The sequence below is a fragment of the Pristiophorus japonicus genome, chromosome 11, assembly GCF_044704955.1.
Source record: "Pristiophorus japonicus isolate sPriJap1 chromosome 11, sPriJap1.hap1, whole genome shotgun sequence".
Taxonomy (NCBI): domain Eukaryota; kingdom Metazoa; phylum Chordata; class Chondrichthyes; family Pristiophoridae; genus Pristiophorus; species Pristiophorus japonicus.
The window spans coordinates 179,771,209-179,793,563 of NC_091987.1; the positions used below are offsets into that span (position 1 = coordinate 179,771,209).

The 22,355-nt window shown below is 45.5% G+C and overlaps 1 protein-coding gene across 1 annotated transcript in view; it reads right to left on the minus strand.

Annotated features, from left to right (window-relative positions):
- Positions 1–6,436: 6,436 nt before the first annotated feature.
- Positions 6,437–22,355, minus strand: part of LOC139275654 (hepatic and glial cell adhesion molecule-like) — a 126,180-nt gene continuing 110,261 nt past the window's right edge. Inside the window, exons 5-7 of the mRNA XM_070892821.1 lie at positions 14,080–14,153; positions 9,442–9,518; positions 6,437–6,727 (exon numbers count right to left, since the gene is read on the minus strand). Of these exons, the coding sequence (XP_070748922.1) occupies positions 6,437–6,727; positions 9,442–9,518; positions 14,080–14,153 (442 nt within the window). The remainder of the gene's footprint in view (positions 6,728–9,441; positions 9,519–14,079; positions 14,154–22,355) is intronic.

Below are 22,355 nucleotides of genomic sequence, written 5' to 3' on the forward strand. Positions count from 1 at the left end.
AGCCGCCTTGAGCCGCTGCAGTCCGTGTGGTGAAGGTACTCCCACAGACCACAGTGCTGCTAGGGAGGGAGTTCCATGATTGTGACCCAGTGACAATGATGGAACGGCGATATATTTCCAAGTCAGGATGGTGTGTGACTTGGAGGTGGACTTGGAAGTGAACTTGGAGGTGATGGTACTCCCATGCACCTGCTGCCCTTGTCCTTGTAGGTAGTAGCGGTCGCAGATTTGGGAGGTGAATGTAATAATTGTAAGTCGTTCCCCTAGATGTAATAGCACATTCAGAAAAACATTAGATGAAGAAATAAGACATCTGACTATAAGGCTTCTACATAAAATTAGTTTGGGCAGTCTCAGTCTAGTTTGTCATGGGCATGGGTTCAGAACAAGAAACTACACAGGGTTCACTGGTGATCTAACTCAGACAAACTCGGGAGTGTTAGTGTGGCAAATGAAAACGTCACATGGTACAGCAGAATGCACTCTTCTGAAGTCAGAATAAAGCACATTAATGGGGATGTGTCGCGGGAGCTTGACTCCATGCTGTATCAAGCTGGGTAATTTTGATGATGACACTGAGTGCCAGAAATGGAAAAGCGTTCCATGGCTTGTCAGGCCAGCTCATTTGCTGCTGGGCCATAAGATTCTAGATTCAAACCTCACCCCGGGATCTGAATGCGTAATCTAAGTTTACACTGCAGTGCAGCACTGAGGGAGAGGAGCATCACCAGAGGATCTGTCCTGCGGATGACATGTTAAACCAAAGCCCTGTCTGTTTGTTCCAGTCATTCAGGTGGATGTTAAAGATTCCAAAGCACTATCCAAAGAGAAGCAGAGGGGCCGAAATTGCCCCTCTACTTAAGGCCTGTTACCACCGCAAATCGGCGGCCTCACTGCAGAGTGGAGTGGCTGCCGAATTTTGGTGGATTGGCCGCTGCTAGCCCAATTGCCCTCCCGAGATTTCCTGGCGGTTCCCCAATACCCCCCTTACTGCTCCGCTGCCGCCGATCCGTGGGAAGCGTGTCATCACCGTGCGCACCGCCGATCTACTTCCCCCCCCCCCCCTCAACGGCGACATTCCCCTCTGAAAATCTTTGGCCCGCCCGGCGGTACCAAAACCTGTCTTTTCTCGGTGGTCCAGTGAGGCTGTGACCTTTTGCAGCGGCGGTGCAACTTCCCTTAAAGGGGAGGGCGCACTGCCGCTGCCGCCATGTTTTTTTTTGTCGGCCAACCGCCATGTTGGGCCAACAAATATGCCCCCGGGTTTGGCCGGGCCGCCAACAGGCAGCCTGGCACCCCCTCTTGGGTGCCAGGCCGTTGGCCCCGACCGAAACCCTCCCTGGTGGCCTAGTGGACCGAAGTTTTAAAATCGCGGAAGCTCTCCCCTTTAAATGCAGGGTAGTGCCATGGTGATGCGGCTCCGTGATGACATCGTCGCGGTGGGTCTTCCTGGACTTGAGCTCCATCAGAGCTTGGGTGATGTCCTGCTCGCCTTGCTGCTCCTTCTCCCAGATGATCCTGCATCGTCCCCAACCTCCACCCCTCAGGTGTAGTCACCACCCCCATTAAAAGCTACTTCCGGATCTAAGGGGAAAAAACAAAGAGCGGAATGTCGCTCAAGAGGCGACCTGAACCGCAGCTGCGCTAAAAACCATTCAAATGGGTTGTGTGTGCCCCGTCTCGGGCGGTGGGGGGGGGGATTTCTACCCCAGAGGGTTCTCCCAGGGGCAGATCCTGACTTTGTGCGATAGTGTGAAACGGGTGATAGTGAGTCAGCAGGTCCCTTTACATCTCTCCCTATTTTACACTATGGCATCAAGTCAGGACCTACCCCTTGAACTCCTGGAGATTTTACTGAAGCGCCTCAAGAGATTCTTAGTTTCAGTATCCGAGAGCTTATAGTGATGGGGTGTGGCTAACCATTACCGAAGCACAATAAAGTCAAATATTATCAGTCCAATATGGATCATATTTGGAATATCCTACAGAGATGAATGCCATCACATTGGTGCCTGGAAATAATGTCCGAATGCAATACCTATAAGTATTGAAAATATTTTTAAAAACTAGATTTGAGACTGAGGTACAGGAATCTGTAATAAACCTTTATTGATATTTTGTCACAGTTTCTTGTCATTTCTCTTGTTTTACGGTGTCTAAATTACTAACACACACCTGCGTGCTTCAAAATGGTGGCTGAGCCGTCCAAATATTAGCCTGAAATAATATGTTCTATCCAGGTACCAGAGCAAGAACAGGCTAAGTACGATTAGTGGTCAGTCCATACTATTGGTGTCTAAGCAGTGCAAGGACTTCTCATTATCTAAAGCAAGCATAAAACTTGGATTATATCAGATCCACTCATGTGCTTTCATAGGCTAGCAATGGGCGATGGGATTGAGTGAGGGTAGGAGGAGCGTATCTTGCCAGTGCTTGATGATATTGATAGCAATGCAGGCAAATCCCTGTCACACCTCACCTCTGTGACATGGTCAGTATTAAAATTACAGTCTCTGGATTTCAACTGAATGAAAACAACTTATTTACTGAAACAGCATGAGCTAGATTATCACTGGCTGAGACAGAGGAACATAAGAATATAGGAACAGGAGTAGACCGTTCAGCAGCTCAAGACTGTTGCGCCGTCCAACTAGATCATGGCTAATCTGTCTCTAAACTCCATTTACCTGTCTTATCTCTTAATATCCTTACCTAACAAAAATCTATCGATCTCAGTTTTGAAATTTTCTATTGGCTTAGCCTCAACAGCTTTTTGGAGGGGAGAGAGTTTCAGATTTGTTTAACCTTTAAAGGTTAAAGGTATTGGAAGATCGGGTAAAAATATCATCGCACCTGATCCATACATTCATGATCTGCTCTCCAAACGTAAAACCACATCTGAGACAACGATTTGTTATTCAATGCTGACATAAGAACATAAGAAATAGGAGCAGGAGCAGGCCATACGGCCCCTCGAGCCTGTTCCGCTATTCATACAATCATGGCTGATCTGATCATGGACTCAGGTCCACTTCCCTGCCAGCTCCCCATAACCCCTTAATGCCTTATCCGTTAAGACACTGTCTATCTCTGTCTTAAACTTATTCAATGTCCCAGCTTCCACAGCTCTCTGAGGCAGCGAATTCCACAGATTTACAATCATCAGAGAAGAAATTCCTCCTCATCTCCGTGCCTATGGTTGCTCTCCTTCCTCCCGACTCTGTATCCCAACAAAGTGGAATTACTGAACGAAAGCCAGCTGCTTCCCCACAGGGTAGCTGGGCGGAAACCAGGCTGGTGAAGGCCTGGGAGAAAGTAACCTGCTCAACAACGGCACAGGGAGACCTAAAATGGAGATATGAGGAGAATAAAAAGAGGGTACTTTACCCCCCCCCCCAAAACGGCATTGACTGTGGAGCGCAAGGTCACCTACTGAACACCTCAGTGATTTGGGAAGGCAGAAAGTTTGGACACCGTTCTGAAGGAATCAAATAATTGGACTCCATATTTACACCACAGTGCCAAGACAACATTCAGATGTAAGTAAATATAATGCACTCATGGACTGATTAAAAAGCTTTATGTTAAAAATAAAACTGCAAATGAAGGTTTGAGAGGTGATTAGAGGCAGTGCTGTGATTTGGGCTCCTAGTATAACGCACGGGTAGCAGGGTTACACACAAATAGATGCAAACAAAATCAATTCACTCTTTCAGTATGAATTAACCCTTTGGAGGACCTGCAGATTTTTCCTGCTTCAAAGAAATGCGTGCGTCTCCTGTCACTAAACTTTCCAAAATTATTATGGTTTCTAGAACTATCAGACTGAATGCTGTAAGGAAATGTCAGGGAGGCTTGAGGGGAGAAGAATCCAGTCCTGAGTTCTCAGCATCTTGTCATGACTGAATCATAGAATCATAGAAATTTACAGCACGGAAGGAGGCCATTTCGGCCCATCGTGTCTGCACTGGCCAACAAGAGGCTATTCAGCCTAATCCCTCTTTCCAGCTCCAGGTTACAGCACTTTAACTGCACATCCAAGTACTTTTTAAATGTGGTGAGAGTTTCTATCTCTACCACCCTTTCAGGCAGTGAGTTCCAGACCACCACCACTCTCTGCGTGAAGAAATTTCCCCTCAAATCCCCTCTAAACCTTCTACCAATGACTTTAAATGTATGCTCCCTGGTTGTTGACCCCTCTGCTAAGGGAAATAGTTCTTTCCTATCCACTGGTTCAAGGAAAATCGAGCCAGAGGACTGGGAGAGGCAGAGGGTTTGGAGTGGCAGAGGGTTAGAGAGGCAGAGGGTTGGGGCGCCAGAGGGTTTGAAGTGTGAAGGTTGCGGAGAGCCAGAGGGCTGGGAGTGGCGGATGACATAAGAGCAGGCTGTTTGGGCAGCTTCTCAGTGATGGCATGTTATGTTCCACGGAAACACCAGTGAGACTAAGATAAAAAAATAATACAGAGAGAAAAACACGGTGGTACAGCCCCTCGTTAAAGTTAAGTTTACCGCTTGATTTTGGAGAGAGCTCTAACCACTGATAATTGGTATCAGCAGGAAAACAAACCTTCTTGTTGGCAATCACTGCTGATCAACAAGGCAGAATGGGAGCGAGAAAACCATTGACATTTCGTTTGAGCGCGGTGGAGAATTTAGTGGGGGGCCGGGGATGGTCAGTAATCGTAATCACTCAGCCGGACTCTCTATTGGCTGTAGAACCTGAGTTTCTGGGGAAGACACTGACTGGTCACTATTAGGTCTGAAAACTACCCAGGTAAAGCTGTTTCCAAAGCATTCCATTTCCTTCCTCTCCTGGAGGTGCTGGGATTCAGGCTATGCACTGGCAGCTCACCAGCACCTCGCCAAAATGGACATTCTTCATGCAGGTGCCTAGACGGTGGTAGAAGACTACTTAACTACAGGGGACGTCACAGCTAAGCCTAATTCCCGGGCTCACTTGATGTCCGTACACATGCATGTTCTTTGATCAGGGAGTTAATGGATAATAGAAACATAGAAACATAGAAAATAGGTGCAGGAGCAGGCCATTCAGCCCTTCTAGCCTGCACCGCCATTCAATGAGTTCATGGCTGAACATGAAACTTCAGTACCCACTTCCTGCTTTCACGCCATACCCCTTGATCCCCCGAGTAGTAATGACCAGGAGTTACCACCAGCAGTGACCAGCTACCAGAAACCAACCTAGTGTTCAATGCACACTTCTCGTGTCCTGTCTAGTGATCCTTCTGTTGGTTGGGTTGACTCTAGTTGACTAAGTTAGCAATGGGCTTAGGTTGGGCTCATTCTGGTTGACTCGCTCCATTCTACAGTAACCAACCACAACCATCACATGACTGCCTGAGTCACTACCTGCTCTCTAGTACACCAGTCACCTTCATTCCCTGACTGTTTCTGTGTCCGATGATGTAGTGATTTTCCCTTCGCTTTAGGATGATCTCTCGTTTCAGAATCTCTGAGATCATCCTGACTTGAAGGGCCAATTCCAGTCGAGCCAGGCTGACCTGAAAGAGGTTATGTCACACTCTGGCTAATGAACCATCTCAGTGTCTAGCTAACAGAAGGTAGTGTGAGCTTTGTTCAGTTGGCTGAAGCCTTGGTTCTGGTCCTTAGCAGGGCGTTATTATCCAGGTAATGTTGTTTGCCAATTGCTTCCTCTCCCGGGACACGGGTCATACACCTCCAGATCTCTCGAACCTTGACAAAGTGGCCATTCTTCATGCATGAGCATCGATGCTGAGTGTCAGACTATTTGACTGCAGGAAATATCAACATTGAGCCCAATATCTGCTCAATTCATGGCCATACACAAGCACTTTTTAGCGGGGTTGTGAGTAGGATGGAAACCCAGTTCCCCCTTCCCCATCCAACCCGAGGACACTGAGACCAATTGCTGCATCCCCTCAAAGCCATCCCAGCTGAGGTCTGCCAAATCGGCACAGAACATCTGACCTGTGACCTTTCTGGTCCATGTGGCTCAAGACCACACCTACTGGAATATTTACATACTGAGCCATCAGGGAGCTCACTAGGAAAGTTGTAAACCGTGTAACATTATACGCTCACGCTCACACTATTAAACTTAATTTGCATCACTTACGCCTGATGTCCAAAACTAAGCGATTATACTGTCCTCCGCAATACATCAACAGTCTCCCTTCGAAATGGGATGCGTTGGGGAATATTTTATGTACATGTTATTAGCAGTGTGGCCTTGGTTTACATTCTAGGAACTAGGGCTGCCATGTTGAACACTGGTTAGAGAAGAGAGGGTTATGGTACTCTATATTACATGTATACTCAGAAAAAGCAGAAATGGAGACCAGGACCCTGGATATGTTCCAGGCTTTGATACTGATACGTCTGCACCTACAGTATGTTTTACGTCCGTGAAAGAAAATAGAGAATCTTTTAAGGGTTAATTTTCTTCCACGCTAGCCTCGTCTTGCTCCATGATCATATGGACTCCCGTTGGCCGGATGATGCGGTTAGCACTCCTCTGGTGCGCTGGCGAGCTGGGAGATCTACTTGGAGACTTGTGCGCTCTGGAGGAGCCAGGGGATCGGACGGGAGACCTGTGGTATCGCCTGGGCGATCGACCGGCTGGTCTTGGGGATCTAGCTGGAGATCCAGAGGAAATTATGAATCCAGCCTGTTCTGCTGCACTCTTGGAATCGTTGTGGGAGTCTTCCTCGGCATCTGGAGAATCCTGGAAAACATAAGGACATAACAGCATAAGAAATAGGAGCAGGAGTAGGACATTCGTCCCTCGAGCCTGCTCCGCCATTCAATAAGATCATGGCTGATCTAATCTTGGCCTCAACTCCACTTCCCTGCCCACTCCCCATAACCCTTTATTCCCTTATAATTCAAAAACCTGTCTATTTCTACGTTAAATATATTTAATGACCCAGCCTCCACAGCTCTCTGGGCAGAGAATTCCAAAGATTCACGACCCTCTGAGAGAAGAAATTCCTCCTCATTTCTGTTTTAAATTGGCGACCTTTATTCTGAAACTATGGCCCCCAGTTCTAGACTCCCCTACGAGGGGAAACAACCTCTCTGCATCGATCCTGTTGAGCCCCCTCAGTATCTTATATGTTTCAATAAGATCACTTCAAATTCTTCTAAACGCCAATGAGTATAGGCCCAACCTGCTCAACCTTTCTTCATAAGACAACCCTTTCATCTCAGGAATCAACCTCGTGAATATTCTCTGAACTGCTTTCAATGCAAGTATATCCCTCCTTAAGGACCACGGGATTGGGTAAGACCATTTGTTTTTGACAAGCCTTGATGATTTAGAGCAGATTCCACAGGGCAGGGCACCATTTGAGGTGGAAAGGATCAGAGGAGAAGACAAGTTAAGTCAAGATGTAATGGTTAAGAGAAGTCAGTTTGGATTTTAAAAGGTTATAGGAGGAAGGTAAGACAGAGCGAGTTGGGGGAGCTGGACAGTTTTGAGGTCTTGAGAAAAAATGGGTGAAGGTAGGAGAAAGTGCTGGTCAGTTGGCTCAATTGGTAGCACTCTCACCTCTGATCAGAAGTTTGTGGATTTAAACCCCACTCCAGATCTTGAGCTTATTATCTAGGCTGACACTTCAGTGCTGTGCTGAGGGAATACTGCGCTGTTGAAGCTGTTGTCTCTTGGATGTGCAGAAATTTTGTCTAAATATCGGGAAGACCATAGCCATTGTTTTCGGTTCCCGTCACAAACTTCATTCCCCAGCCACCAACTGCATCCCTCTCACTGGCTACTGTCTAAGGCTGAACCAGACTGTTTGTAATCTTGGCGTTCTATTTAACCCAGAGATGAGCTTCTGATCCCACATCTGTACCACCACCAATACCATCGACTTTCACTTCCGTAACATTGCCCATCTCTGCCACTACTTCAGCTCATCTGCTACTGAAACTCTCATTCATGCCTCTGCTACCTCTAGACTTGATCTTCTGACTATCCTCCCACCTTCCACCCTCCATAAACTTGAGCTCACCCAATATTCTAACTCGTACCAAGTCCCGTTCACCCATCACTGCTGACCTACATTGGTTCCTGGCCCGGCAACATCTCGGTTAAAAAATGTTCATCCTTGTTTTCAATCCCTCCATGGTCTCACTCTTCCCTTTCTCTGTAATCTCCTCTTGTGCATAGTTAATTTTAATCGCTCCACCATTAGAACCATCTAGGCCCTAAGCTCTGGAATTCCCTCCCTAAACCTCTCTGATGCAGTACCTCGCTCTCCTATTTTGACAACAACAACTTGAATTTATATAGTGCCTTTAACGTAGTAAAACGTCCCAAGGCGCTTCACAGGAGCATTATAAAACAAAATTTGTTACCAAACCACATAAGGAGATGTTAGGGCAAATGACCAAAAGCTTGGTCAAAGAGGTAGGTTTTAAGGAGTGTCTTAAATGAAGAATGAGAGATAGCAAGGTGGAGAGGTTTAGGGAGGGAGTTCCAGAGTTTGGGGCCTAGGCAACTGAAGGCACGGCCACCAATGGTTGAGCGATTACAATCAGGGATGCTCAAGAGAACAGAATTTGAGGAGCGCAGACATCTCGGGGGGTTGTGAAATGAAATCAAAGGTGAAGTGAATATTGTTCGAACTAAATGTGCCTCCTAAGTATATCCTGACTGGTATTGAGTTGGCAGAGGAAGACTTGGAACCTGGAGTGATGGAACAGTCATTACTTTCAGCCTCTGATCTAGACAATGTAGTAAAGCAATCAAAAAGTAAAGATGAATGCTCGGAGGTTAGAATAAATTTTGGAGATTTCTCTCTTGGCTTGGAGCCTTGCTCGATAGCAGAATCTGTGGGCCCGATTCACAAGGTGACACTCAATATCCAGGCAGTAAAGACGACGAGCACAAGACACGGTGTGAGGGGCATCACTGATCTCGATTAAATGGTAAAAATCAGGAAAATCCAAAATACTACTTTACATTAAACCAGGAAAGTAGCATCATATTTTAATGGATGTAAAATCAGGCAAACTCTGTAATGGCCGTGCTTTCCTCTGTATCCAATATTTTCACATGTGCTACCGCTGTGTGATGCTCTGCACCCGATATATCAAAATACAGCTGAGTGTTTTAGTGGCAGAGTTAGGGTTGAGTTTCGAACAGACGAAGTCTTTCATTCCAACAATCTGGGCTGAATTCAATTGCAACTCTCAGTGTTGAAATCAACGCCACCCCTTTAAATACCATCAATAACATTTTTTAATTTGGTCATTCATTTTTCTGCAAGCTGACGGCTTAACGGTTAATGTATGTGTTTTTAAATTTGTAAGTTGTACTATTCTTTTGCAGTAGTTATCATGTCACTTATTCCCTGGTCTGTCACTGAGCAACTGATAGACGGGTGGTATCTAGGGGCAGGGTTCCCTCCCCCATTATCACTGCCGTGTTTGTACCTTTTCTCTGATGACATACAATCCCGCAGGGTTCTTGCGCTCACGTTCGTGCTCCATTCCTTTCGGTATCAACTCTACTGAAAAAGGAATAGAATAGGCATAAAGTCGTTGGTGAGATGATGTTAACTAGACTTTAGTCCAATTTTTACCCTCCTTGAATTCTATACATCTTAATCTCCTAATAGTTTCCTATGTGGCACATTATCAAAGGCTTTCTGAAAGTCCATATACACCACAATTTCCCCCATCCACCATATTTGTGACCTCCTCAAAAATCCATTTTATCAAGCACAATTCTCATTTTTGAAATAAATGTTGATTGCTCCTAATTATTTTCTCTTCTTCTAGATATTTAGGGCTCAATTTACCCCAGTGATTTGCGTCTTTTTTTGGAGCAGGCTCTTTTAGGCCTAAGTTGAAAAACCACAGTTTCCCCAATCAATTTGCACCAGTGTAACTCAGTTGGTTACAATTTTTTTAGGTCAGTTTTTTTTTTCAGCCAAAGGGGGCGTAACCTGCCACCTACGCCAATTCTGGCCATTTAGGGAAATTTGGCCAGCTGAGAGTTACTCCAGTTCTGCTTAGACCGGCGTATGTGGCCTCTCCAGAAAAACCTTGTGGAGAGTTAAGGAAATCGGCGCAGCAGATGCCCGGACAAGAATTAAAAAATATATAGCAGCAACTTACCTCCAACCCTGCCCAAAGGTTTTGCCGGTCCAGTCCCATTCACGGTCCTCATTCTTCCGGAAAGAGAGAGAGAGACAGAGAGAATGGGGACCGAGAATGGGACCAGACCTGCAAGCCCTTCAGGCGAGGTTGAAGGTAAGTTGCTCCTGTGTGTTTAATGTGTTGGGAGCTGCCTGTATGCTTCACTTTGCAGCCTCAGCTCGCATTGTGTCCCTGGTTACCATGGCAGCCCGATCTTTTGACACAGATCAAGGCTCCACCCCCAAAACTAAAGGTCGGGTTAAGCCACGCCAAAATGAAGAAATCCAACAGGGAAACTTAGAATCTTTTTTGGGGGCGTACTTAAGCCCCCAAAATTCGGGTGTAACTCTTCAAGTACGCCAAAAAAATGCTTTGGGGAAAATTAAGCCCTTAGTATTTACATCGTTGAGTAAAGTTCCAATATTGTCCGTAGCACAGATATTAAACTAACTGGCCTATAGTTACTCGGGTTAGCAATGTTGCTCTTTAAGAAAGTGGGTCTTTCATTGGCCACTTTCCAGTCCTCCAGCACACATCCACTCTCAATAGAACACTGAAATATACAAGGCTGATTTTAACTTTCCAAAGTGGCGGAAACAAATCCAGCAGCGGATCGGCTACCCGTTATACACCCGTCCGATTTCCTTTTCCATTCACAGATTTACACAGAGGAACAGAGTTACTGTGTGTGCTCATTTCAGTTTAATATTCTCGCAGTACTCAGTTCCTGCCAATAGAGGTCAACTGAGCATCCTTTTTAAACCAGAATCTGAGCTCATCGAGATGAAAGGTAACAGTACCAGGAAAAGCAATACTTTCTACATTACCCTCTGTTGCTGACATGAGCCTGCACTCTGTCCTCAGAGCAACTCCCCTCCTTATTGAATCTTACAGCGCAGAAGGCCATTCGGCTCACCATGGCTGTGCTGGCTCGCTGAAAGAGATAGCTACTTATGCCCATTCTCCATTCGGCCATTGAAAGAAAGAAAGATTTACATTTATATAGTGCCTTTTTTGAACTCTGGACATCTCAATTCGCTTTACAGCCAATGAATTTACAATGTAGTCACTGTTGTAAGGTGGGAAATGCGATAGCCAATTTGCGCACAAGCAACTCCCACAAACAGCAATGTGATAATTACCAGATAAACTGTTTTTGTTATGTTGATTGAGGGATAGATATTGGCCAAGACACCAGTGATAACTCCCCTGCTCTTCTTCGAAATAGTCTGCCCTGAGAGGGCAGTCGGGACCTTGGTTTAACGTCTTATCCGAAAGACAGCACCTCCAACAGTGCAGCACTCCCTCAGCACTGCATTGGAGTGTCAGCCTAGCTTTATATGCTCAAGTCTCTGGAGTGGGATTGCCCCTGTGCTAGTTCTCTGCAACAGCTATCTATTTAGTTCCACTTCCCAGCCCTTGCCCCATACCCTTTAAATTTTAATTTTTCAACCTAATTAATAATTCTCTGTTTCTGAAACTGATGGCAGCTCTCAAATGTCAAATGCTCAGTTTCATTCTTTGATCGTAAGAGCTTCTCCAGGTATATAAAAAGGAAGAGAGTAGCTAAAGTAAACGTTGGTCCCTTCGAGGATGAGACTGGGGAATTAATAATGGGAAACAGGGAAATGCAGAGACTTTGAACAAATAATTTGTATCGGTCTTCACGGTAGAAGACACTAAAAGCATCCCAATAATGGATAATCAAGGGGCTATTGGGAAAGGGAAGTTAAAACAATCACTATCACGAGAGAAAAAGTACTTGGTAAAATAATGGGACTAAAGATGGACAAGTCCCCTGGACCTTGTGGCCTGCATCCTAAAGTCTTAGCTACTTAGATAGTGGATGCATTGGTTGTAATCTACCAAAATTCCCTGGATTCTGGAGAGGTCCCATCGGATTGGAAAACTGCAAATGTAACACACTTATTTAAGAAAGGAAGGAGACAGAAAGCAGGAAACTATAGACTAATTCGCCTAACATCTGTCATTGGGAAAATGTTGGAATCCATTATTAAGGAAGTAGTAGCAGGACATTTAGAAAATCATAATACAGTCAAGCAGAGTCAGTATGGTTTTCTGAAATGGAAATCATGTTTGACAAATTTGCTGGAGTTCTTTGAGGATGTAACAAGCAGGGTGGATAAAGGACAACCAGTAGATGTAGTGTATTTATATATCCAGAAGGCATTCAATAAGGTGCCACATAAAAGGTTACTGCACACGATAAGAGGTCACGGAGTTGGGGGTAATATATTAGCATGGATAGAGGATTGGCTAACTAACAGAAAACTGAGTCGGGATAAATGGGTAATTTTCAGGTTGGCAAACTATAACAAGTGGGGTGCCACAGGGATCAGTGCTGGGGCTTGAACTATTTACAATCTATATTAATTAGTTGGATGAAGGACCAAGTGTACTGTAGCCAAATTTGCTGATATACAAAGATAGGAGGGAAAGCAAGTTGTGAGGAGGATACAAAGAATCTGCAAAGGGTTATAGACTGGCTAAGCGAGTGGGCAAAGATTTGGCAGATGGAGTATAATGTGGGAAAAGATGAGGTTATCTACTTTGGTAGGAAAAATAAAAAAAGGAAATTATTATTTAAATGGAGAGAGATTACAAAATGCTACGGTACAGAGGGACCTGGGGGTCCTTGTACATGAAACACAAAAAGTTAGCATGCAGGTACAGCAAGTAATTCGGAAGGCAAATGGTATGTTGGCCTTTATTGCAAGGGGGATGGAGTATAAAAGCAGAGAAGTCCTGCTACAACTATACAGGGCATTGGTGAGACCACATCTGGAATACTGTGTACAGTTTTGGTCTCCTTATTTAAGGAGAGATATACTTGCATTGGAGGCAGTTCAGAGAAGGTTCACTAGGATGATTCCTGAAATAAAGAGGTTGTTTTATAAAGAAAGGTTGAGCAGGTTGGGCCTATACTCATTGGAGTTTAGATGAATGAGAAGTGATCTTATTGAAACATATAAGACTATGAGGGGGCTTGACAGGGTAGATGCAGAGAGGATATTTCCCCTCGTGGGGAAATCTAGAACTAGGGGGTATAGTTTCAGAATAAGGGGTCGCCTATTTAAAATGGAGATGAGGAGGAATTTCTTCTCTCAGAGGGTTGTGAATCTGTGGAATTCTCTACCTCAGAGAGATCTGGCAGCTGGGTCATTGAATAGATTTAAGGTGGAAATAGACAGATTTTTGAACGATAAGGGAGTCAAGGGTTATGGGGAGTGGGCAGGTAAGTGTTGAGGCCAAGATCAGATCAGCCATGATCTTATTGAATGGCGGAGCAGGCTCGAGGGGCCAAATGGCCTACTCCTGCTCCTATTTCTTATGTTCTTACACTTTTTAGCTGGTGCTCACTATGGTGCAGACGGTGGTGTTGGGAAAAGAACATGTACATTTTTGCACAAGGTGCCAGCATCAAGTACCCTAATCTAACTATTGCGTAGGTTCGGTGCAGATTAAAGCTCTTTCTGCTGTGTCCTGACAAAATGACTAAATTGTGACCTGAGGAGAGAGCCTCCTTGTGCCAGGGCCAGATTTCTATTTCCCACGTAGTACTTCTCATGGATTCTCTGAATGAGGTTGTCAATTTGCGCTAAGGTACTGTGCTGCACTCAGGAGCAATGCTCCAACTCACCTAATCCCTCGGCCACCATACTCCAAATCTCCCACACATACACCTTTTCTTGGTCAGAAAGAAATCGATACAATCTGCTCAGCAGCCTCAATTAATGGAAACTAGACCAACGTTTGGCCAGTGGTATTCTGGCCAAGATGGGTATCTCCTCCTCACCCTTTCTCACCAGGCTGGATCAGAACTAGCCATGTCGAGAATCAAAGGTGTGAGTTCCACTCTCTCTCCCCACAGCCAACACACCATCCCACCTAACTCAAACCACACTTTACCTTCATGTTTGGCCTGATTCTCATTCCGCTCCGCAGAACCTGGGGTCCCCTCTTTCTCTCCTTTTCTTTTACCTCTGAAAAAACAAGACAAAACCAGTGAGGCCTGAAGCACACTGTCCTTCATATTGATTTTCATGTACTTTGGGGCTAGTTACTGTTTATTTGAAAGAAGGACTCGTTTTTACATAGCACTTTTCACAACCTCCGAGCGTCCCAAAGAGTGTTACAATCACTGAATATTTTTGAAGTGTAGCCCCTCTTGTAATGTAGGAAACGCGGAAGCCAATTTGCACACAGCAAGCTCCCACAAACAGCAATGTGATAATAGAAACATAGAAACATAGAAAATAGGTGCAGGAGTAGGCCATTCAACCCTTCGAGCCTGCACCGCCATTCAATGAGTTCATGACTGAACCTGCAGCTTCAGTACCCCATTCCTGCTTTCTCACCATACCCCTTGGTCCCCCTAGTAGTAAGGACTACATCTAACTCCTTTTTAAATATATTTAGTGAATTGGCCTCAACAACTTTCTGTGGTAGAGAATTCCACAGGTTCACCACTCTCTGGGTGAAGAAGTTTCTCCTCATCTCGGTCCTAAATGGCTTACCCCTTATCCTTAGACTGTGACCCCTGGTTCTGGATTTCCTCAACATTGGGAACATTCTTCCTGCATCTAACCTGTCTAAACCCGTCAGAATTTTAAACGTTTCTATGAGATTCCCTCTCATTCTTCTGAACTCCAGTGAATACAAGCCCAGTTGATCCAGTCTTTTTTGATATGTCAGTCCTGCCATCCCCAGGAATCAGTCTGGTGAACCTTCGCTGCACTCCCTCAATAGCAAGAATGTCCTTCCTCAAGTTAGGAGACCAAAACTGTACACAATACTCCAGGTGTGGCCTCACCAAGGCCCTGTACAACTGTAACAACACCTCCCTGCTCCTGTACTCAAATCCCCTCGCTATGAAGGCCAACATGCCATTTGCTTTCTTAACCGCCTGCTGTACCTGCATTCCAACCTTCAATGACTGATGTACCATGACACTTAGGTCTCGTTGCACCTCCCCTTTTCCTAATCTGTCACCATTCAGATAATAGTCTGTCTCTCTGTTTTTACAACCAAAGTGGATAATCTCACATTTATCTACATTATACTTCATCTGCCATGCATTTGCCCACTCATCTAACCTATCCAAGTCACTCTGCAGCCTCATAGCATCCTTCTCGCAGCTCACACTGCCACCCAACTTAGTGTCATCTGCAAATTTGGAGATATTACATTTAATCCCCTTGTCTAAATCATTAATGTACAATGTAAACAGCTGGGGCCCCAGCACAGAATCTTGTGGTACCCCACTAGTCACTGCCTGCCATTCTGAAAAGTACCCATTTACTCCTACTCTTTGCTTCCTGTCTGCCAACCAGTTTTCAATCCACGTCAGCACACTACCTCCAATCCCATGTGCTTTAACTTTGCACATTAATCTCTTGTGTGGGACAGCCTTCTGAAAGTCCAAATGCACCACATCAACTGGTTCTCCCTTGTCCACTCTATTGGAAACATCCTCAAAAAATTCCAAAAGATTTGTCAAGCATGATTTCCCTTTCACAAATCCATGCTGACTTGGACCTATCATGTCACCTCTTTCCAAATGCGCTGCTATGACATCCTTAATAATTGATTCCATCATTTTACCCACTACCGATGTCAGACTGACCGGTCTATAATTCCCTGTTTTCTCTCTCCCTCCTTTTTAAAAAAATGGGGTTACATTGGCTACACTCCACTCCATAGGAACTGATCCAGAGTTTATGGAATGTTGGAAAATGATTGAGAATGCATCCGTTATTTCCAAGGCCACCTCCTTAAGTACTCTAGGATGCAGACCATCAGGCCCTGGAGATTTATCGGCCTTCAGTCCCATCAATTTCCCCAATGACCAACTAATTTGTTTCACTGATGCTTGCTGAGGAATAAATATTGGCCAGGGCACCGGGGAAAATTTTCCACCTCTTCTTCCAGTAGTGTCATGGGAGCTTTTAAGTCTGCCTGAGAGGTTTAACATCTCATCCGAAAGACAGCACCTCCTCAGTACAAAACTGGAATATAGCCAATGAAGTACTTTAGAGGTGTCATATAGGAAACAATGACATATTCGGATCTGTTCAGTAAAAGTTCCCATAATTACATATTGTCCTCACCTCAATTTTATTATTTTTTATCCAGAAAAAATGTAGCATATTTCATTTTGACATTAGACGGACAAACAGAGTGTCACATTCTGGATACAGTCACACAAGTACCAGGTCTGGCTGGCACCTCGTCCAATGACCAGTTTCATGTGTGAGCACAGAGTAAGTGTCAGCAGCAACTCGAAATGCTGGACTTCACTGTTGTTGAATAGTGCTGGCTATTTCACATGCTAATATTTTATACTATATTGCTAAATGTACTTTTATATTCGGTTAGATCTTGTGGTAACTTAAGTGGCTGACAAAGGATGATGGGAGCGTTAGCATATATTGAGACAGGCAGTAGACTCGTACAACTGTGGAAAAGGGAGGAAATATCCTTGGGCAAACCAGACAATCAGAGTGAGATAAGATGGAAAGCAGAGGAAGTTAACCACAATGTTAATCAAGAATGAAGAACAGAACAGATTAGATTGAGTTTAATATAACATATGTTTAATAGTATAAGAAATAACATAATTAGCAGGAGGTAAGCTAGTTTAGAGATAATAGAAAAGTACTTAGAAAGAAGAGATGAGCAGTGGAACAGTGTAAGAAATAGGATGCAACAACCTTGTGGATGGATAAGATCGACTAGGCTTATATTCAATGGAATTTAGAAGAATGAGAGGGGATCTCATAGAAACATATAAAATTCTGACGAGATTGGACAGGTTAGAAACAGGAAGAATGTTGCTAATGTTGGGGAAGTCCAGAATCAGGGGTCACAGTCTAAGGATAAGGGATAAGCCATTTAGGACAGAGATGAGGAGAAACTTCTTCACTCAGAGAGTGGTGAACCTGTGCAATTTTCTGCCACAGAAAGTTGTTGAGGCCAGTTCGTTAGATATATTCAAAAGGGAGTTAGATGTGACCCTTACGGCTAAAGGGATCAAGAGGTATGGAGAGAAAGCAGGAATGGGGTACTAAAGTGCATGATTAGCCATGATCATATTGAATGGTGGTGCAGGCTCGAAGGGCCAAATGGCCTATTCGTGCCCCTATTTTCTATGCTTCTAAGAGTGGGGTCTCAGATAATTCACTGGTGTCAATGGAAGTCTGTTAGGAATTGTTTACTGATTGGTATAAATATGAGAAAATCCATTGTGCTCTGGTGTGAAGCTCATTTCACCTTGATTACCAAAGCCAGTTCTGGTGTCCCTGATTGTGAGTATGTATGTTCTGCCCTTATCATCTGTTACGTATATTTAAGTTTTAAGGTCTGGCTCTTTAGCTCGGGAGTTTCCCATCCTTGCGCCGAGAGAGGTTTACAAGGCCTCCCTTAGCGCTGCGCCCCCTGACGCAGGGTCCAGATACCCAAACTTACCTACTGAGACACAAACTATTCCCGGATGCTAACTTTCCCACCCGTGTCATTGTTATCACCCAAAAACATAAAAACATAAAATCCAACCCAGCAAGTCCACAGACAGCTCAGTGGAATGGGATTAATGTGCTTGCTTTGTCTATGGTAAAGACATAGGCCGAGAAATTGGGCCACTTACCACCACGGGCTCCTCCCAGCGGTCAGTTGAGGAGCATCACAGACAGATACTCGAGGAGGAATCGCCTAGAGGTTGCTGCTGTGTTTAACGCGATGTGGCTCTTAACATAGACTGGCAAATTACTCCAACAAGGACACATTCTCTCAATGGCACGAACCAAACTCTGAGCTCAGAGTCCCATATAGGAATTGCTCCAGGCTTAGTGCATGGCGCAGCAAGGGATGAAGAAATAGGTCGAATGGAATATAAATCCATACATACCGATCTCGAAAACTAGCTTCAGAAAAGCTGAAATCTAAAGGCAGCTGAGTAGAGCAGGCGTGTGAAAACAAGTAGTTACACTGAAAGTGCAGTAGAACACAGGCTGACAAGTGGTCATTAGCTGCAAGGCCATCAGCAGGCCGGGGCCATTAAAGGGAGCAGCATGCGGCAGCATACCACTGCAGGGAGCAGCGCGTGCTGCTGCAGGAGGGCGACAGCTGACTGCAGTGCGGACAGGCACAGCAGGAGCGGCGAGGTTGGGGCGAAGGAGTGGCAAATGTTCGTGGAGCGATTTGATCGGGGCCCAGGAGAGGCGAGAGTCCAGGGGCAGCACGGGCCAGCCCACACTGCGATAAGTGTGCGCACTAGGTCCGAGCAGCAGAGCTGGTATCCAGTCGTCTTGGTTAATCCTAGCTCTGTCAAGCCCGTGTGGTGGCTGGTGTGCCACGGTCACCACACGTTAAAAAAATCCATGCACAGGCATCTTCCACGCACCAAGATGTAGTTTGGGATCCGGGATATTAGGTCCTTCATTGAACCACCTGTGAACTCATCCCTTTTCGGCGTCGAAGCAAGTCATCCTCATTTTGAGGGACTGCCTATGATGATGATGATCTGGGGAATACTGATGGTTAGTGATGGTCTTACAGGTTGGGGCCATTAGAGGGAGCAACGTGCGGCTGCCTGGCCCAGAAATCAGTGCAGTTCCAGACTGCAAGACCAGGCCCGGGCTATTGGAGGGAGCAACATGCGGCGACATGCCACTTCAGGGAGCATCGCGTGCTGCTGCAGGAGGGCGATGGCTGCGAAGCCAGGTTGCGGATTGCAGTGTGGGCAGGCACAGCAGGAGGAGCGAAGGAGTGGCAAGAGCTTGTAGAGGGAATTGATCGGGGCCCAGCAGAGGCGAGAGTTCAGGGCCCAGGAGAGGCGAGGGCCCAGGGGCAGCATGGGCCAGCCCACACTGCAATATGTGTGCGCACTAGGTCCGTGCAGCAGAGCTGGTCTCCAGTCGGCTTGGGTAATCCTTGTCACTGGACCAAGACCTAGCTCTGTCAAGCCCGTGTGATGTTTGGTGTGCAACGGTCACCCCACATTAAAAAAAATCCACGCGCAGGCATCTTCCTCCCTTCAGAATTGTAAGGCTCGAAAATCCATGGCCGCATTTTATTGGAACATCCCAAGGACAAGAAAACCAAGATGGGATCGTCCTATACATTATAAATGAACATTTTTGGCCAAGTAAAATCCTCAGACCAGGCAGGCTGGGAAACGTGTAAGCAAATACAGACATTGTGGAGTCTGGCTCACAAGCGAGACAGAGGCACTGGCCAATGGGGGAAAAGTGCATTCTGGCAGGCCAATCAGGGGTCGAGTCGGGCCTGAAGCGGGGAAATCCTCAACCAATGAGGACTACCCGGCCCAGTTCGAAAATATCCCTAATCAAATTATGAATGTGGACCATCATCTACCTAATTAATATGGACAGTGGACAATAGTCCTGAGATCACTGCGGTGATGGCCCATCAAAGGGGAGGCCCAAACCGATTGACTCCCAGGACTGTTACAATGGACCAACAGACTTTGAGGCACCAATGTGCACTGAAACAATACCCCTGTCCTCACACCTACCTGTACATGTGACATCTTCTGATTAAATATTCAAAGCTATCTCCCCACCCAAACTTACACAATGGACCACCAACTGAGTTTGGGCGCGAAAAGGGCAGAACTAAATTGGATACAAATATAGGACCTACAGAGCCACCGAGAGGGGAGAAGCAGCTGGAGCAGTAGGAGAAGCAGCTGGAACAGTAGGAGAAGGAGTCGAGGAGCAGTGGCAGTCACAGACAGACAGAAACTGAGAGAGAATAGAGACATAAAAACATAAGAACATAAGAATTAGGAACAGGAGTAGGCCATCTAGCCCCTCGAGCCTGCTCCGCCATTCAACAAGATCATGGCTGATCTGGCCGTGGACTCAGTTCCACTTACCCGCCCGCTCCCCATAACCCTTAATTCCCTTATTGGTTAAAAATCTATCTAACTGTGATTTGAATACATTCAATGAGCTAGCCTCAACTGCTTCCTTGGGGAGAGAATTCCACAGATTCACAACCCTCTGGGAGAAGAAATTCCTTCTCAACTCGGTTTTAAATTGGCTCCCCCGTATTTTGAGGCTGTGCCCCCTAGTTCTAGTCTCCCCTACCAGTGGAAACAATTCTCTGCCTCTATCTTGTCTATCCCTTTCATTATTTTAAATGTTTCTATAAGATCACCCCTCATCCTTCTGAACTCCGAGTAATGACCCAGTCTACTCAATCTATCATCATAAAGTAACCCCCTCATCTCCGGTATCAGCCTAGTGAAACGTTTCTGTACCCCCTCCAAAGCTAGTATATCCTTCCTTAAGAAAGATGACCAAAACTGCACGCAGTACTCCAGGTGCGGCCTCACCAATACCCTATACAGTTGCAGCAACACCTCCCTGCTTTTGTACTCCATCCCTCTCGCAATGAAGGCCAACATTCCATTTGCCTTCCTGATTACCTGTTGCACCTGCAAACTAACTTAAGAGTTTCATGCACAAGGACCCCCAGGTCCCTCTGTACCGCAGCATGTTGTAATTTCTCCCCATTCAAATAATATTCCCTTTTACTGTTTTTTATCCCAAGGTGGATGACCTCACACTTTCCGACATTGTATTCCATCTGCCAAACCTTAGCCCATTCGCTTAACCTATCTAAATCACTTTGCAGCCTCTCTGTGTCCTCTACACAATCCGCTTTCCCACTAATCTTTGTGTCATCTGCAAATTTTGTTACACTACACTCTGTCCCCTCTTCCAGGTCATCTATGTATATTGTAAACAGTTGTGGTCCCAGCACCGATCCCTGTGGCACACCACTAACCACCAATTTCCAACCCGAAAAGGACCCATTTATCCCGACTCTCTGCTTTCTGTTAGCTAGCCGATTCTCTATCCATGCTAATACATTTCCTCTGACTCCGCGTACCTCTATCTTCTGCAGTAACCTTTTGTGTGGCACCTTATCGACTGCCTTTTGGAAATCTAAATACGCCACATCCATCGGTACACCTCTATCCATCATGCTCGTTATATCCTCAAAGAATTCCAGTAAATTAGTTAAACATGATTTCCCCTTCATAAATCCATGTTGCGTCTGCTTGATTGCACTATTCTTATCTAGACGTCCTGCTATTTCTTCCTTAATGATAGCTTCAAGCATTTTCCCCACTTCAGATGTTAAACTAACTGGCCTATAGTTACCTGCCTTTTGTCTGCCCCCTTTTTTAAACAGAGACGTTACATTAGCTGCTTTCCAATCCGCTGGTACCTCCCCAGAGTCCAGAGAATTTTGGTAGATTATAACGAATGCATCTGCTATAACTTCGGCCATCTCTTTTAATACCCTAGGATGCATTTCATCAAGACCAGGGGACTTGTCTACCTTGAGTCCCATTAGCCTGTCCAGCACTACCCCCCTAGTGATAGTGATAGTGATAGTGATAGTGATAGTGATAGTGATAGTGAGACGGACTGTTACCCGCTGGGAAACCTACCATCGAACGGGCCCTGGACTCGACTTGTGTGCAGAATATACAACCCAACTACCGAGAGGCCCAACATCGTCTCAAGAAGCCGACCCGCACACCGAACAACTCTCCGAGGCCAACCAGCTAAAGAACCGGAGATCGAAGTAACTGGGAGAGGCAACATTCACTCCAGCTACCCCGTAAACCAACCATCCTAAGGCTAAAAAAAATAACTGTCAAAAGGGATCGTAAGTATTATCCTGGGGTTTCTTTTCCCAACTGTCAGCCTCGGTCAGTCAGGTAAAAAGGGGGGTGGGGGTGGTGTTGGAAATGTCTTGTAAAGATAAAATTGTGTAAGGTTTTCGTTGTGTCCGTTTCTTCCCATAGATTTTCATCGTTTATAAGTGTGTGTCAGATATGTGCTTTGATGAAGTTTGACCTTGTTGGAAACTTACCGTGGTTAATAAATTGGACTTGCCCGTTTTTTTTCATTCCAAGGGCCACTTGTCTCTGAGTGTTTTGTTTTCCCTTATGGAAGCTCATAATCCACCAAAATTTTGAGGTTAGAACCAGAGAGGGGTCCTAGGGCACTTCGAAACCGGCAGTTTAGTGGACAGCGATCCGGATGGGTGAGTCCGGAGCCGGGGGGTGGCACGCTCTTGGGATGGGGGGTAGGCTGTTTGGGGCTGGGATTGGGAGAGACCTCTTCACTTAGGAAGTTGTT